The sequence below is a fragment of the Nicotiana sylvestris genome, chromosome 7, assembly GCF_000393655.2.
Source record: "Nicotiana sylvestris chromosome 7, ASM39365v2, whole genome shotgun sequence".
In the NCBI taxonomy this organism is placed as follows: domain Eukaryota; kingdom Viridiplantae; phylum Streptophyta; class Magnoliopsida; order Solanales; family Solanaceae; genus Nicotiana; species Nicotiana sylvestris.
Window position 1 is genome coordinate 59015465 of NC_091063.1, and position 16552 is coordinate 59032016.

Consider the following 16552-nt stretch of genomic DNA (forward strand, 5'->3'; position numbering starts at 1 on the left):
TATTTTTTTTTTTTTTGTTAATTTTCGTTTTAAAATATTAAGATAAAATATGAGGTAATATTTTTGTATTTTTTCAAAGTTAAAAATGCCTATAAAACTTTAATAGAATTATTATTTTTGTATTTTTTCGAAATTATATAAGGTACAAAAATAAAGTGCAATTTTTGTATTTTTCAAGTTTATGGGAAATACATAAACTAAAATTTATATATATATTTTTTGAAATTTTCTTTTTGCAACGAAATAAAGTAAAAAATAGTTAAAATAGCTCTATTAGTCCTAAATTAGATATTTTAAGCTAAGAGCGTAAAAATTCCCGGGGAGGGTCAAAAATCACGTGCTTACAGCTGCCCCTCTTTGACTGGAAACACGAAGAGTTTTCCGACAAAGAACGACTAGACGTGTTTTTGACCCGACCATTACTTGGACGGACTACACTTAAGGAAAGGGAGGGAATGTGACCGAGCCCTGGTATCTGAGCTGCCTACATATCCTTGGTTATACAGGAATCAGGCCACGTGTAGTTCGGGAATGAGAGAGATAGTGAAGTGTACCGAGGTGGGTAGGCGGGTTAAGGGCTTGGGTCGTGTGTTTTTAATCTAAAATTGTGCTGGGGTTGGGTTTAAATTGGGCTACAATTGAAATGCAAATCTGGCTATATTTTAAATAGCCAATTTTTCCTATATAATTTATAATAAATGATAAATAATTTCTAAAAAATAATTTCACGTACAAAAATGATTTAAAATAGATATGTAACATTTTAAAAATATAGGATATCAATTTTACGCATATAAATGTAATCATACATTAATGTGGCTAATATTGCAATTATATGCAATTTAGCTTTAAAAATACAAAATGCAATTATAAAATGCATAAAAAATATTTTAACCATATATTGGCATAAATATAGAAATTAAATGACTAAATCACCACAACAATAATTTGAGGAATAATTATTGGGGATTTTATGAATAAAAGGGAAGGAAATAAATTAATTTAAAATCTTTAAAATTATAGGAAAATTATAAAAACCTTATGCATGCTTATATATGCATATATATGCTATTTTGAAGATATTTATGCATATTAAAAATATATAGAAAAAAATTGGGTATCAACAGTACCTACCGTTTATGATCCTGTATGTAGGAAAAGAGGTGCTGCTAATGTTTTGCCTTCTTTACAGAGTAGTGGTATTGGTTGTACCTATGATTTTGAGTTACTATCTCGATCCAAACTACTAAGTGCACCCATTGTGGCTATTGTTGACGCCCCTGAAGTTGCTAGTTGGAATGATGTGTATATTGCAATTATTTTTTTGGTTCCTTTTACTAGCGGGGGAGTTTACATGGCCGCCAACTAGAAATTTTAGCATGTTTTCTGCTTATTCAAGCCTGTTACGCACAGACCAAGGGAAGAGATCGTTTGTTATGCTCATGTCACTTTGGATTCCTTCTTCATTGTTGCCGCTATCAGGTAGGTATTGCTATGTTTCCTTCAAAGGAGTGACCAGGGAGATAAGGATGACACATTTATAATACAACTACTGCGCCTATTTTTCATACCAACTTATCCTATGGGGAATAATTCCAACATATATATATATATATATATATATATATATATATATATATATATATATATAGAAGTTGCTGCAATTATAAAATACAGAGAAGTCCTTCAAATACTCTCCATGGCTAAGACGCTTGAATTATTTCAAAGGGAATATGCCCGTTCTCTTGTAGTGAAAGTAGTATTAAGTGTATTTCATCAGTTTGGGTGGATTACTGCTATTGTATATTATGCAAGTCCTATTTTTTATTTAGTTGATATCTCCAGAAGGATTGCATCAATTCCTATGGTGATTGTAGAAAAATGATTTACCCCTTGTCAGAGACATAAGGGTACTTTAAAAATGCCTAAACACGACAATGTTCCATTGGGAGGAAAGTCATATTTGCAAGATGGCAAGTATGATGATTTCACTAAATTTAAATATTTGAAGGGGGCTATTGCGATGCAGGAGCTGCACTACATCTCAACTTCCCTCAAGCATTTGTTCACCCTATGTCAAGTTGGAGTATTATTGAGTATGGTCCAAACTATGAAGCTGCTGTGGAGCTCAATCATGCCACCAATATTATGATAGCAGTCCTTATTCTACTATTCTTTCTAGTATTGTTGTGGCCTATGGAGCTTTCAGAGAAAACACAAGATTTTTATCATCACAACCCTGTCAAACGTAAACTAAACGTTGCCAACACACTGAATAATTCCTATTTTACTGAGTTCATGCTTTTGTGGAGGTATGTTACTGGAATGTTTGAATTGGTTTTCTCATTTAGCTTGCTGCTAATTGATTCTAAAATATGGCAAGCAAGGTCATATTAATATGCAAAGCATGTCAAGTTAATATATGTGTTACTATCTACTAAGAGCCACAATGACCAAAAATTTGATTGGCACATAAAGGGCACATAGTTTGGTCTAGTCACAAAGCATGCCTTGGTTTTGAGATAATGGGTTGAGAGCTCGCGAGTAACACCATTCTTAACTCGAACCTTGAGGACAAGGTTCTTATTTACGACGAAAGTATTGTTATGAACCAACCACAATCCAATGTCACACAAGTAACTATTGAGCTGAGAAGCATTTTTGGGCCGAGAACAAGTAATAGGGCCAGGTTAATTTAGGATCCATGTTGATTATTGGCGCAAAGGCGCTTCTATTAAAACTGGGAGTGGTCGGTTGTTTTGGAGGTACGCGAATATTATTGAGAAAAATGTCAGAGTCCTCTCACCCCCAATTCTCGTGTCTATCTTCTTATCTCCTTCTATTTGTGTATCTTTTCCTATATTCACAACTATCTTAATTTCAATATTTCCATTGTTAGCCTGCAATTTGAGTTTGGTTCGGCTACTAATAATTATAATAGACCTTAAGTTCTTACTAATATACTTTGAAATTGTAGTATTTGTTATATAAGCGAGTAACTATTGCGAAGTGCATTTAACGAAGTTTGACCTAGTTAATGGGAAGAATCGCGGCATGTACAATTCAATATCATACTTCGTTTTAATAAATATGAGAAGCATGAGTTATCTTACTTTTTGATTTACGGGACACATGCGTTTCACGCGTATTCTATATCGATTAGTAAATAAGGAATAATAAATAAAACAAACAACAAAACAAAAACGTTTCCATAGACCTAAATGTCTCTTATGAGAAGTTGGGAATAATTCAATGGCGGGAAAAAGGAATCTCTAGAACCTCCGATATGTACTCCTAAGTCCTAATGCCAAGCATAAGCATCCCCAGCTTCTTCAAAATTCCTTTTAAGAACAATTCAAACCCTAAATTTCTTCTTCTATTCCTTTCTCCAATGGCTTCTTCCGCGAAAGTCACAGTGGAGTACGCGAAATCAGGTCGGTCCTTGTGCAAGAAATGCGACAACAAAATTCCCGTGAAATCAGTGAGGCTTGGTTTAGTGACGAAACACGCTCAAGGTTTTGACCAGACGAAGTGGCATCACATTGATTGTTTTCCCTTCAATTCTGATTTTGTTTCCTCTGCGGAAGATATCACTGGATTTTCATCACTCCAGGTATAAATTGAACAAAAACTTTTATTTCATGCGTTGTCTTGTTGTTTCAAGCACTTTATGCCTGTGGGGTTTCTTTATTTGGAATGTATTCTCGCTGTTCACCATAAATGAATTTATGATTATTGACAAGGGCAAAAATACTTCAGTTAGTCGAGGCATTCTTGATTGATTTAGACAAAAGGTTTTCCACATGCAGCTTAACTCCGTCAATCTTGTTCAAGTAGTGAAGAAGATGAAGGAATGGAACCACACACTCAGGCAACTTTACAATTATTATTTAGTCATTTCATTTGCTGAAATTTTCAAACATTTTGAAAATATTTTCTTACTATGACAATTATGATTTGTAGTACTTTTATCTAATACAGAGCTTGTCTTAAACTTACATTTTTGAAAAAGTATTGTGCTTGTTTGACATCAGCTTCTGCAAAAACTGAAAATTGTGATACTCAAAGCCTGCTTCGCAACTGCTATATATGACATCTGGATAGAAAGAAATGCTAGGCTATATCAGAATAGAACAAAAACAGTGGCGCTACATGAACTGAAGACTGCTGTATGTATAAGAGTTAGCCACAGCCGAAAACTTTTTGGTTTTGTGAGATCTTTATAATAGAGGAAATTGGTTCTCCTGGGAGGATAGGGAATAGGGTGATATACTGGGCGGATGGGGCTGTTATTTCATGAAAGGTGAACTGGTTAGTTTGCCTTGTTCTGTGCAGTTATACTTGGTAATTAATAAAATTTCTTTAATTGCCACAAAAAAAAAATGAAAATTGTTTTGCAAAACAGTGTATGTTTCAAATTTCAAAATTTTGCAAGATGCAGAAGTTGTTTTTTAACTTGAAATTCTGTCTGACCTTTGCAAGCTACAAACCAATAATAGTGCTGTTTTTGACTTTGGAGATAAAAAATGGATACTAGAAGTCAATTTTTTCTTAAAAAAATTAATTCAAAAACAATTGTATTTCGCAAAAGATTCTTACAGAAAATATTTGCAAGAAATCATTCAAATGCCACTTAATAATTTCACTTCATCCCTAGGTGATGTGTGGTAGTTTTATCATGCAATCACTTTTTCCACATGGAATTTTGTCGTCAACTCGTTGTTTCAAATTGCATAATTAGCTCTGTTTATTGTCCATTCTCACCGAAAAAGAATAGAAAAAAAGTTTTTTTCTTTTAGTTGTATGTATAGGTGAGCATGGGCCAAACTGCCTTCAGCTAGAGCTACGTACAATTTTTTTTCAAAAATATGTTCTTAGTCGGCAAAGCGATTCAGAAAGTTGTGGACATGGTGGTATTCCACACCACCTGACTTAGATCAACTATGTTTCCGCCTTTTCTTGCCATCCTGATAAACAATAGTGCATTGGTTTTATTTGACAAATATCAGGTTTCTCGTTAAAGTGATAGTATTATTCGTTGTAGCTAAGTTTGTCTGTCTGATTTCATGCAGAGCAATGACAAAGAAGCTTTGGAGAAATTGATTAACAAAGAGCTTTCAGCTTCGCAGAAGGTGCAGTCTCATTTAATGTTTACATCCTGTTAGGCATTTTCAGTATAAGTATAAAACGCTTGTTACGGTAATATGTAAAGTGGAGGAGCTCAACTAGCAGCTTAGTCTTTCCGAATTTGGATAGGCTGAACTTTTCTCCCTTATAATTCCCACCATTTAAAATCTGAAGAACATGAGTTTGGCTGATTTGCGCTTCAAATCCTTTTCTGGTTTTCTTTGTTTGAGGAATGTTTCAACTTATGTCATACTAGAGATGAGTTCCCAACTCTCTTCGCCTTTTGCTTTTACTTCCTGAAGTTTGAAGCTTTGCCACTTCTTAACGCTGGGGTACCCAGTCAAGTAAGTCATTGTAGAAACTTCCCTCGTGCTAACAGTGAAGGAATTAATTCACAGGTTTCTGATGCAGACACAGATGGGATTGACAGGAAACAAAAGGAAACATCTGCACAAGTGAAGGTAAGTGCTAGTGAATCCGGTGTTGCCTGCTGCTAACTTATTTATTCTCACTCATTTCCTGCTTCTGGTTTGTAAAATAATTGAGAAGGAAGAATCAGAGCATGAGCAAAGCAAGCAAAAGCGACTAAAGGTAAATATTGCATTCTCCACTTGAAATTTCCAATAGATGCTTTTTAGATTAAAAGGAAACTAGAGACCCCAGGGCATTGGTTTAGTGGTAAGAGGGCAACAAGTGATGTGTTGGTTAGGTGCAAGTCATGGATTCAAACCCTGCCGTATACAAAAGCCGGGTATTAAGTTGATAAGGGTAAAGGGGCAATCCCATTATCTACCGAGTTTCAAGCCGTGTGCCATTGGCCCTTCGGGGATTTCTCCGTTATCAAATAAAGATTAAAAGGCAACTAGAAGCCACAACTTGTATCATTTTAGTTTCACAACTTGTTTAGTGAAACTTAAGCTTCATCATCTATGACATGTCAACAGGATAATGGGAAAGATGGGAGAGTAATCAGGAAACATATACTCCCTCTGTTTCAATTTATGTGAACCCATTTGATTGGGCACGTAGTTTAAGAAAAGAGAGAAGATTTTTGAACTTGTGGCGTAAAATGAGGCACATATATTTTGTGTGGCTATAAATCATTGCATAAAGGTAAATTGTTTCCAAATAAGGAAAGAGGTCATTCTTTTTGGCACGGACCAAAAAGGAAATAGGTTCACATAAATTGAAACGGAGGGAGTACATTTTTTGGTCTTTCTGAACTTTGTTGGCACTTGTCAGGGCAAACATTAACATGCATGTAGAAATCATCTGGCTGGTCCAGAATGCAAATATTTTTGTGGTGCTCTACGAATGCTGACAGCTAAATTTGTCTGTGTTCGTAGAAAGGAGAGATGGTTGGAATCTCCCCAAACAAGGATAGGGAAGACTTCGGGCTTTACCTGACAACAAAAATTGTCTACTTTTCATTCTCGGTATCCAACATTGAAATTGGCATTAAAATAAGCTTTATCCCTCCAGTTAACCATGAATGAATATGGAAATAATGGTTGACTTCATTGATTAATTTTTCCATATGTTCCATGTTCTTGCAGCATTTCTCTTTGTTTCTCTCCTTCTCTTTTTAGGTAAATTAACTTTCTAAGAATATGTCTTGCATGGCAAAATCTCTTTTAGCTGTCTGCCACTGATGAGGGAGCTGAGTTGGAGATAGCCTTCTCTACTTCTGATGTGAAGACCACTTATAAGGTAAAATATCTTGGATATGAAAAAATAGTAAGCCCCCTGTCCCCACATCACAGAGAAGTAAAAAGTGAATGGAAATTTTAGTTTGTACCTATTAGTGTCTTTTTCCTTATAGTTTTTGATTTGTTGTAGAATAACATTTCAGGGGCAATATTTTAACAAGTTGCTGCTTTTCGATTTAGCTGTTAGCTAATTGAGTGACCCCCTTAACCCCTTTTTTCGAAGATATGAAAATTGAATGATCTTTTTAGCTTCTGAGCTACCTAGTATTCCTTGTTACAGTTTTATATTGTCTTAGAATAGATCATGGATTAGATACGTGGCAGCAGTGTTTTAATGGAGAGCTACTTCTTAATCCAGGATGCCAAATTACCACCAAAATGGAGGGCATTTCAAACTATTATATATCTTGAGAAGGTTAGTTCTATTGGAGTTATGCTTGATTTTTTGACTATTATGTTGACACTCATGTTGTATATGGTTTTTGGTTGAATACATGAAGATCGCATTCTGCTGTTGGCGGTAGTGGGGCGGGCGTGTTGTTATTTAGGTATTTTAGACTATTTCTTCTTAGGATGCTTTTGTGTTTTTTTAATCATGTTGGTAGCTCCCTAACTAAAATGTAGGTCCTAGTATATAGATCAATTCTTTCTGATGTCCAACATCAGATAGCTGCAATTTCTCCCTCTCATCATTCTCATTCTACACTTAAAAAATTTTCCTTCTCCAGCTTTTTTGGGCATATTGCTTCACTTTTTCAGCTCCACATATTATTTTAACCAGTTTGCTCAGTGTTCATATTATGACTCTTTCATACTTAATTTTTGTGCTATTTTAAATAGTATAACCTAAAATGGGATGGAGGAGTATGAGATGCAGAGCTAGATGCACGCATGGCATGCAGGCTTTTATTCTGACACTGCTGTGGCTTGTGATCTCAATGATCTGACTTTTCTTTTATGTCATTTTTTTTGAGTTTTTTAGGATGACGTGCTTCATGCTTCACATAAAATTGCCGCCTTTGATTTTGATGGTTGTCTTGCCAAAACATCTGTGAAAAGGTATGGCTTCTTCCTGTGTTTTATAATATCTAAAACTCTTCTCGAGGTGAGAGAGTTTTTGACACATTGATTGACGTAATGATAAATTATTGCAACATTAAATGTTGTGTGATCGAAGCTTAAAGTAACTATAGGATGGAAAAATTCAAACACAACATTTGATAGAGAAGAATTGTCATTTTATGATAAGTCAAAATTTTTTTAATCGCCCCACAATACTGCCTGTATTACAACAACAACAACAAAAAACCTAATGTGATTCCACAAGTGGGGTCTGGGGAGGGTAGTGTGTACACAATCCTTACCTTTTCCTTGTGTGGGTAGAGAGACTTTCCTGATAGACTTTCGGCTCAAGGACAATTGAAAAAGGAGCAGTAACAAGTAGTACCAGAAACAAGATAAGATGCTAAGAAAGTTGATGCAAAAGAAACATCAGGTAGTAATAGAGATCTACAAATAAGAAAGTATGAAAATAATATCAATAGTACTGGTATGGGAAATAGATGTGCTCGACTACTTACTAACCAACTACCCTAATTCTCGACCTCCACACTCTCTTATCAAGAGTGATGTTCTCGGTCAGCTGAAGCTGTGTCATGTCCTACCTAATCACCTCTCCTCAATGCTTCTTTGGCCTACCTCTAGCTTTCTCCAATACTGCCTTTATTACAATCACAAATAATATAATAGAAGTCCAAGAAATGCATCCAACTATCTCTGCACAGAGAGATCTTCATTCCCCCCAAATAACCAAAAAAAGTGTAGGTAAAGAGCTCTAATTTTCCACTAGGGCGTTTCAATTCCTTCAAAAATATTTTATATTTTTTCTCCAAATAATTCAGAAGATGCATGGAGGCATTACTTTCCAAATTTTACTTTCTCTTCCTGATGTTGCTTCTCCTCCAACTTGTCAAAGTCTCTTTCACCTTTTCTGGAAGCACCCGAGCTATGTCAAAATGTGAGGAAATAGAACTCCATAAAGTACTAGCAACATCACAGAATAATAGTGCATGATCTGTGTTTTCCCCTTCAATCTTACACCTGCCGTTCTTTCTTAAGTTGTTGCTGTGAGAATGGCATCAAATTGCGACCCTTTGTAAAAAATTAATTTCTTTGGAGCTTTGGCTTTCTTAATAATCTATAGGAAAATCCTTTTCTTGTTGTGGGGAGAAACAAGGGTAGGAAGGCCTTATTAATTTCTCAACGAAGTTAAAAATTATTTGTTGGAATGTTAGAGGGATAAATAACACGGAGAAAAGGCGGCTGGTGGATCTTCTTCTGAGAAAGTATAATACAGACGTAGCATGCCTATCAGAAACTAAAATGAAGCAAGTGGATCAGTCATGTATCAGGCAGATTGGGGGTTCGAAGTGGACTGATTGGGCGGAACTGGGGGCACAAGGTAGAAGTGGTGGTGTCCAGAAGATGGAGCATGGAGCTGTTCAGATAAACACATAGGGCAACATACTGTGATAGGAAAACAAGAAGGATTTTATGGAAAGAGATGGGAGCAGTTTCTGAACTAATGTCTATGCCATGAGTTATAGGAGGTGATTTCAATGTTGTCAGATTTGAGGATGAAAAGATGGGAAGGGCTAGGAATACAAGAGCAATGAGGGAGTTAGTAGAACAATTCAGGATTTGGAATTGATGGATTTACCACTTCATGGAGGTCCTTTTACACGGTTCAGAAGTAATAGTAATCAATGTGCCTCAAGAATTGATAGATTTGTAATTTCAGAGAGTTGGGACGATCGGTTCAAATTCATAAAACAAACAGCACTGCCTAGAGTTACATCAGATCATTGCCCTATCATACTGGAGTGTGGAGATTGGAGTAAAGGGAAAGGCTATTTTAAATTTGAAAACATGTGGTGTGAGCACAAGGATTTTAATGGACTTGTGGAAAAATGGTGGAATTCATAGTGCATTCAGGGGAGCCTTGATGTGATTCTAGCAAGAAAATTGAAATTGCTAAAGAATGATTTGAAGAAGTGGAATAAAGAAGTTTTTGGTAACTTAGAGGAAAGGAAATCTAGGGCTATGTCCAGGTTGGAGAGACTGGACCAAGAAAGAGCACACAATCAGATTAATGAGCAAGTTGATGCTGATAGAATTTCTATCATTAAGGAACGGGAAGAAATTGCTATTGAAGAGGAGATTAGCTGGAGACAAAAATCTAGATGTTTATAGGTTGAACAAGGTGACAGAAATACCAAGTTCTTTCACAAACATGCAAATGCACACAAGAGGTTTAATACTATCGATAAGATGGTGATAGAGGGGAAATTGGTGGAAGATGAAAAGCTTATCAAAGATCATATTGTTAACTTCTATGAGAAACTGTTCTCTGAATCAGAGAATTGGAGACCAATGTGGGCAGAAGAAGAGTTGGAAAAACTTACAGAGGATGGAAAAGAATGGATACAGAGACCATTTATTGTGGAGGAGGTGGAAAAGGTTGTCAAGTTATTTAAGGGGGATAAGGCACCTGGGCCAGATGGTTTCAACTTTCAACATGTTCTTTTTTCAAAAATGTTGGAACATAGTTAGGGAAGATTTCTGGAGAGCAGTAGAGTGGTTCTATCGGGAAAGTACCTTCACCAAGAGCGTAAACTCAACTTTCATTGCTCTTATTCCTAAGAAAAAGGGGGCATTGGAAGTGAAAGATTTTAGACCAATCAGCTTGTTGGGTAGTGTCTATAAAATAATTGCAAAGTAGATGGCTGAAAGATTAAAGATGGTGATAGAAAAATTGATATCAGATAATTAGAATGCCTTTGTAAGAGTAAGGCAAATTGTTGATGCTGCTATGGTAGCTAATGAGTGTCTTGAATATCTACTCAAGAGGAAGATTAAAGGGGTGGCTTGCAAACTTGATGTGGAAAAGGCTTATGATCATGTTTGTTGAATCTGATGAAACAAATGAATTTTGGGGAAAGATGGATTGGGTGGATAAAATTCTGTATATCCTCAGTTAGCTTCTCAATTTTAATTAATGGGAGTCCACAAGGATACTTTAGTTCTCATAGGGGGCTATTATTTTTGTTGGCGATGGAAATACTTAGCAGAATGCTTTTAAAAGCAGAAAAGTCAGGGTGGATTAGAAGATTGAAAATTAAAAAAAGTGAGGGGGAAGAACTGTATGTCTCACACATACTCTATGCTGACAGTATATTGATATTATGTGAAGCTGAAAAAGAGCAACTCTTACACCTCATAGTAGTACTACTAGCTTTTGAAGCTGTCTCAGGATTGAAAGTGAACTTGGCGAAGAGTAATGTGTTTAGTATTAATGCCGAGCATTGTATTGATGATCTGGCAGATGTTTTGGGTTGTAAGGTGGAGCAGCTACCAACCACCTATCTGGGCCTACCACTTGTAGCAAAAAAGAATGATGCAAAGATGTGGCAATAGGTCTTGGATAGATGTAGCAGTAAACTGGTGCCGTGGAAAAGACAGTATTTATTTCTTGGTGGTAGGCTTACACTGATCAATAGTGTGATGGATGGTATGCCTACTTATCTAATGTCTCTCTTTAAAATGCCAACATCAGTGGAGAAAAAATTGAATACTATGAGGAATAAATTTTTGCGGGAAGGTAATAATGATAACAAGAAGTTTCATTTGGTCAAATGTCAGGAGGTGATGAAAGAAAGGAAAGGAGGGGGATTAGGAGTGAGGAATCTAAAGATGCATACCAAAAGTCTTTTAGTTAAATGGTTGTAGAGATATAATTATGATGAGAATAGATTATGGGAAAAGGTGATAGATGCCAAGTATGGTATGAAGGACATGTGGGCTCCTCGTTCAATTAAATCTTCTTCAAAACGGGGAGTGTGGAGAACAATTAATAATCTTTGGAATGAGTATAGTCAGTTTGTGAAATTTAAACTTGGAAATGGTAATAATACCCTGTTTTGGTCTGATATTTGGTTGGAAAATGGAAGTCTTAGATCAAAGTTTCCTAGTTTATATAGTTGCTCTATTAACAAAAATGGAAGAGTGTCAGATTTCTATTCAGGCACTGGCTGGCAGCTAATCTTCAAGAGGGGCCTCAATGACTAGGAAGTGGATGAATTTTCTCAATTGATGCAATTATTGGATAATGTTAGATTGGAGGAAAACATGAGAGACTCATTAATCCGGGCAGCAAGTAATGATGGTATTTTCACAGTCAGCAGTTTTTATAGCTTGTTACAAAAACAAAAAGGGCTTTATCAATCAAGTTGGCCATGGAAAGCAATATGGAAGTCAAAAGCACCTATTAAAGTAGCATGTTTTGGTTGGATTGCAGCAAAGGAAGCTTTTCTAACTCAGGAGAACTTGCGGAAGAGAGGTTTTGTTCTATGTAACAGGTGTTACATGTGTGAAGAAGAGGCAGAAATAGTCAATCATCTACTCATCCATTGCAGAGTAGCAAAGCAGTGCTGGGAGCTCTTCCTAAATATATATGATGTCAAGTGGCAATGCCTTCTAGTCTATAGAGTTTGTTGGAGACATGGCAACAATAAAAAGTGGCAAAAAGTCAACAGATAGTATGGAGAACAATTCCTCTATGTGTGTTCGGGACAATATGGTTGGAAAGACACATGATTTGCTTTGAAGGGGCAAGGCAGCATGTATCCAGGATTAAAAATAGATACTTATTAAACTTGTATTTCTGGTGTATAAGACATGTAATGGAAAATATGGAACAATATATAGATTTTCTAGAGGAGCTAGGAGGAATGTAGTTGCTTTGTTGTATTAGTTTGGATGTTTGTAATTTTGTACCATCTTGGTACCTTTTAATAAAATCTTACCTTATCAAAAAAAAAGAAAATCCTTTTCTTGTTAGTCCTTTCCATATGGTTTTACCATGTCCCACTCAAAATCTCATGAATATTGATTTTATTGAGGAATTCCTCCATGTCTTCCATTTCCGATCTTAAATAGTCTTCTGAATGCTATGTCCCAAGATATTCCAGCCGCACTTCTTCGCATCAAATCCTGTTGCATTGGCTCTTTACTCCCACTGTAGAGTAGGATTGTGGAAATATTCCCTTTAGGGTAGCTCCGTGCATCTTGCGCATGCTAAAACCATATACGTTTCTCATCCCCATGTGAAACCAATCTAATGCGAGAAATCTGCCAATCTTTTCTTTATTTTTTTCCAGAAACAAGCTCCATAAGAGTTGTGACATCTTTAGTGTACCAATTCTATTCAGTACTTCCATAGTTTGCTGCAATCATATTTGTCCACATAGCTTCTCCTTCATCTGCAAACCGTTGTTTAGTCTGCTAAGCAAGCAGCAATATGGAGGAGAATAAGTAGTATCCCTTTACATTTAAATCTTTATGGGATGTCACAACTATTCTACCTAGTGGAGTGCCATGTTACTTGATGGGATGGGTATTCTATTATTCTAATTTGAGATTACAATGTCACGCCGTCATAATAACATAGATCTTGTTTATTCGTCTTGAATTATTCGGTGAAGTTGCGATTAGAATCTACTAGTATTATTTTTCTTGTTCAATTATTTCTATTGAATTTATTCTGTCCTTCATCTGCAAACCGTTGTTTAGTCTGCTAAGCAAGCAGCAATATGGAGGAGAATAAGTAGTATCCCTTTACATTTAAATCTTTATGGGATGTCACAACTATTCTACCTAGTGGAGTGCCATGTTACTTGATGGGATGGGTATTCTATTATTCTAATTTGAGATTACAATGTCACGCCGTCATAATAGCATAGATCTTGTTTATTCGTCTTGAATTATTCGGTGAAGTTGCGATTAGAAATCTACTAGTATTATTTTTCTTGTTCAATTATTTCTATTGAATTTATTCTGCTTATTTTTGTTAGATTATTTAGTGTGTTGAAACTTTTTGCAAGTCTTGATGGATAGAATTATCTGGTACCTATGCTGGTGAGAGTTAGCAGGTACCATGTAGATTAGTCGAGGTGCGTGCAAGTTGGACCAGACACCATGGTTATAAATTTATATATATTCCACTTTCCCTGCAGTGCTCAAATAAGAATGAAATGTTGCCAAAACCTATGTTGCAAATAACGATCCCCCAGCCTCTGGGAAGGTCACTACCTTCTTCATTTAACCAGATGTTACATACTCACACACCCAAAAGGCTTCACCAAGAGAGAAAGTAACTTTTGCAGGCACCTTTGTGAAGTTAAGTTTTGGTTTCAATTACCTATGTATTAGTGGATAGCAAGTCAAATTCTCACATAGGGGTATTGATTTAAAAATTTGTGACTTCAAGGTGTACCTTTTTCCTTCTATTGACATCAAATAAGCAAGTCTACCTTTACATCCCCCTCTCTCCCCCTCCCTTCCCCCCCCTCTCTGTGTGTGTGTGTCTCTTTTTTGTTTTGGATGAACTAGATATATCAATGTCATAAATATATAGGAATTCGACAAGTACCTTTACAGCCAAACTTTTCATGTTGGTGAGAGTTCCATTTTTCTTAGAGTTGGTGCAGATGCTTGGTCTCTGATGCATCCATCAATCCCAGAGAAGCTGCAGAGCTTGTACAACGACGGCTATAAGCTGGTAGACATCCTTTTCTAGTAAAATCTCTTCATAACATGTTTAACTCATATGTTCCAGTATAAATTCACTTGGGGGGTTTGAAGTATGTAGGACAAGTTCGTTGTGTTCTCTGCCAATCAGCCATCTTATTTTTATTAATACAAGCAGGTAATATTTACCAATGAATCCAATATTGAGCGGTGGAAGAAAAGTAGGCAGGCAGCTGTGGACTCGAAGATTGGACGACTTGAACAATTTATCAAACTTGCTGGTGTTCCATTTCAGGTGGTTAAATCTGTTTGTGTGTGTCCGAATTTTGTACCCAGCTAGTGTTTTTTCTTAGATGTTACAAAGGTTAGTTCTCTTTCAGAAGGAGCTCATTGTAGCTGATAATTTGCTTATTAATGCACGTGTGATTTTCTCCAGCCCCTACCCCTACCCCCATCCCCATCAGAGGAATGGAAAATGGGGAAGAAAAACAAGGCTCTCATTTGAAATTACTATTTTTCACAATAATGCTTCTGCGAATTGGTTTGATGGATCCTAGTTTCACAATTCAATTTTTCTAGTAGTTCATTCCATTTCTGCACTTATCTCTTCCTTGTTTCCGATTTGTCTCCTTTTTGCTTTCATCAAATAAGTAGAACTTTTCACAGGCTCACTGAGGTAGGATCTCTTTATAGCTTTTTTTGGTTGTTGGTGATGGGTTGTGATTTTTGTGTGTATGTCGGGGGGAGGGGGGGGGATAACAAAAGTAGATCTCTTCATAACTTCGTAAATAATGAAAGTAGCAGAGAGAAAATAAACAACAGCATTTTTCTGTATGTATATTATAATGCTTATTTCATAGCTCTGTTGATGCAGGTGTTCATTGCTTGTGGCTTGAGTAACAGTAAGCCAGAAGATCCCTTCCGCAAACCTAAAATAGGGATGTGGAATATTATGAAAAAGCAGTTCAATTTTGGAATTTCCATTGAGATGGATAAGTTATATCCTCTTCCTTGTTCAATAGCCCAATTATAAACTTAAGTTGTATTGTTTCTAATGCTTGTCAAAGCTAATAGAGCTTTGCTTATTGTCATTCTAGATGTTTTTATGTTGGTGATGCTGCTGGCAGACAAGGCGACCATAGTGATGCTGACATTAGATTTGCGCAGGTGCCTGACTAACCGGCTACTTCACTGTCATTAGATGCTGATTTTGGTTGCATGCTTATTTTCAACTTTGCTTTATATGCCAACTTGATCACCTCCCTGCCTAACTGACTGCTCCATTGATGTGCGTGATTCTTGGTTACATATGGTTCAGAAGCTCTTTTCAAAATGCTAACCATATCACAAACATTTTTGCATTAATAATCAGCTGCATAGTTGATTTTTCTTCTACAAGGAAAAAGCGCTTTTCTTCCCATCCCCCAAAATGGCACCCCATTAGTCCCCAAGTGCACATCTTCAGAACATGCAAAGTATAATATGGGGTTCTACTGTTTTTTGTTTGCAGGCCATTGGACTAAAATTTTATGTTCCAGAGGATTTCTTTGGAAAGTAGTTTACTTGCGAAGGAGCCCTTTTTTGTGTGACATCGACTATAGTAGAAAAAGATTATCTGAGCTCAGGTCGGAGAGAACAAGCTAAAACTCCTTCCCTACAAATGGGGGTTGCATTGTGTAAATAATACTTGGTTAGATACCTTTGATTGATTTGCAGAAGATTTTTCTTATTTAAATTATCTTCCATTTTTGTTTTCTGCAATTATTCTTCAAGAATCAAGTCTGCAGAGATGCATTGCTTGGAAATTGGTAGTCTAATTTCTTAATACAAAACTGACGAATAGTTTTAAAGTTATGAATATTTCTGATTGGTGATGGGATGTTGAGGCAAAAAATAAAATATCGTGACATGGGCAGAAAGGATTAGTTTAGCGGAGTGCCGTGGAGCAGTTGGTAGTGCAATTTCTTTTAACTTACCTTTTGACTAATGATTTCATTACTAATCTTTATAAATCCAGTGTTTAGCTTATATGTAAGCTAGGACCACTGTTTTATACCGCAAGTCAAAAGTCAAAACGGGGATAATCGTGTTTGAAACAAGTTTATTTTAAAAATGGTTTTAGAAGCTCC

The 16552-nt window shown here is 36.2% G+C and overlaps 1 protein-coding gene and 1 non-coding gene across 3 annotated transcripts; both read left to right on the forward strand.

Annotated features, from left to right (window-relative positions):
* The first annotated feature begins 3218 nt into the window (after positions 1-3218).
* On the forward strand, positions 3219-16297 carry LOC104245011 (polynucleotide 3'-phosphatase ZDP). 2 transcript variants are annotated; one of them, XM_009800555.2, is made up of 12 exons: positions 3219-3613; positions 5073-5132; positions 5526-5588; positions 5677-5718; positions 6766-6837; positions 7195-7251; positions 7819-7895; positions 14373-14454; positions 14602-14718; positions 15298-15419; positions 15521-15590; positions 15934-16297. In XM_009800555.2, the coding sequence occupies exons 1-12, from the start codon at positions 3305-3307 to the stop codon at positions 15979-15981; spliced, it is 1119 nt and encodes a 372-aa protein (XP_009798857.1). In that variant the 5' UTR covers positions 3219-3304; the 3' UTR covers positions 15982-16297. The 2 variants fall into 2 exon arrangements, with proteins under 2 accessions (XP_009798857.1, XP_009798856.1); XM_009800554.2 differs by having other exon boundaries at positions 3221-3613; positions 5674-5718.
* Positions 6464-6583, forward strand: LOC138874260 (U6atac minor spliceosomal RNA). Its single transcript, XR_011401302.1, has one exon. It is a non-coding gene; the product is annotated as a U6atac minor spliceosomal RNA (small nuclear RNA).
* Positions 16298-16552: the final 255 nt, after the last annotated feature.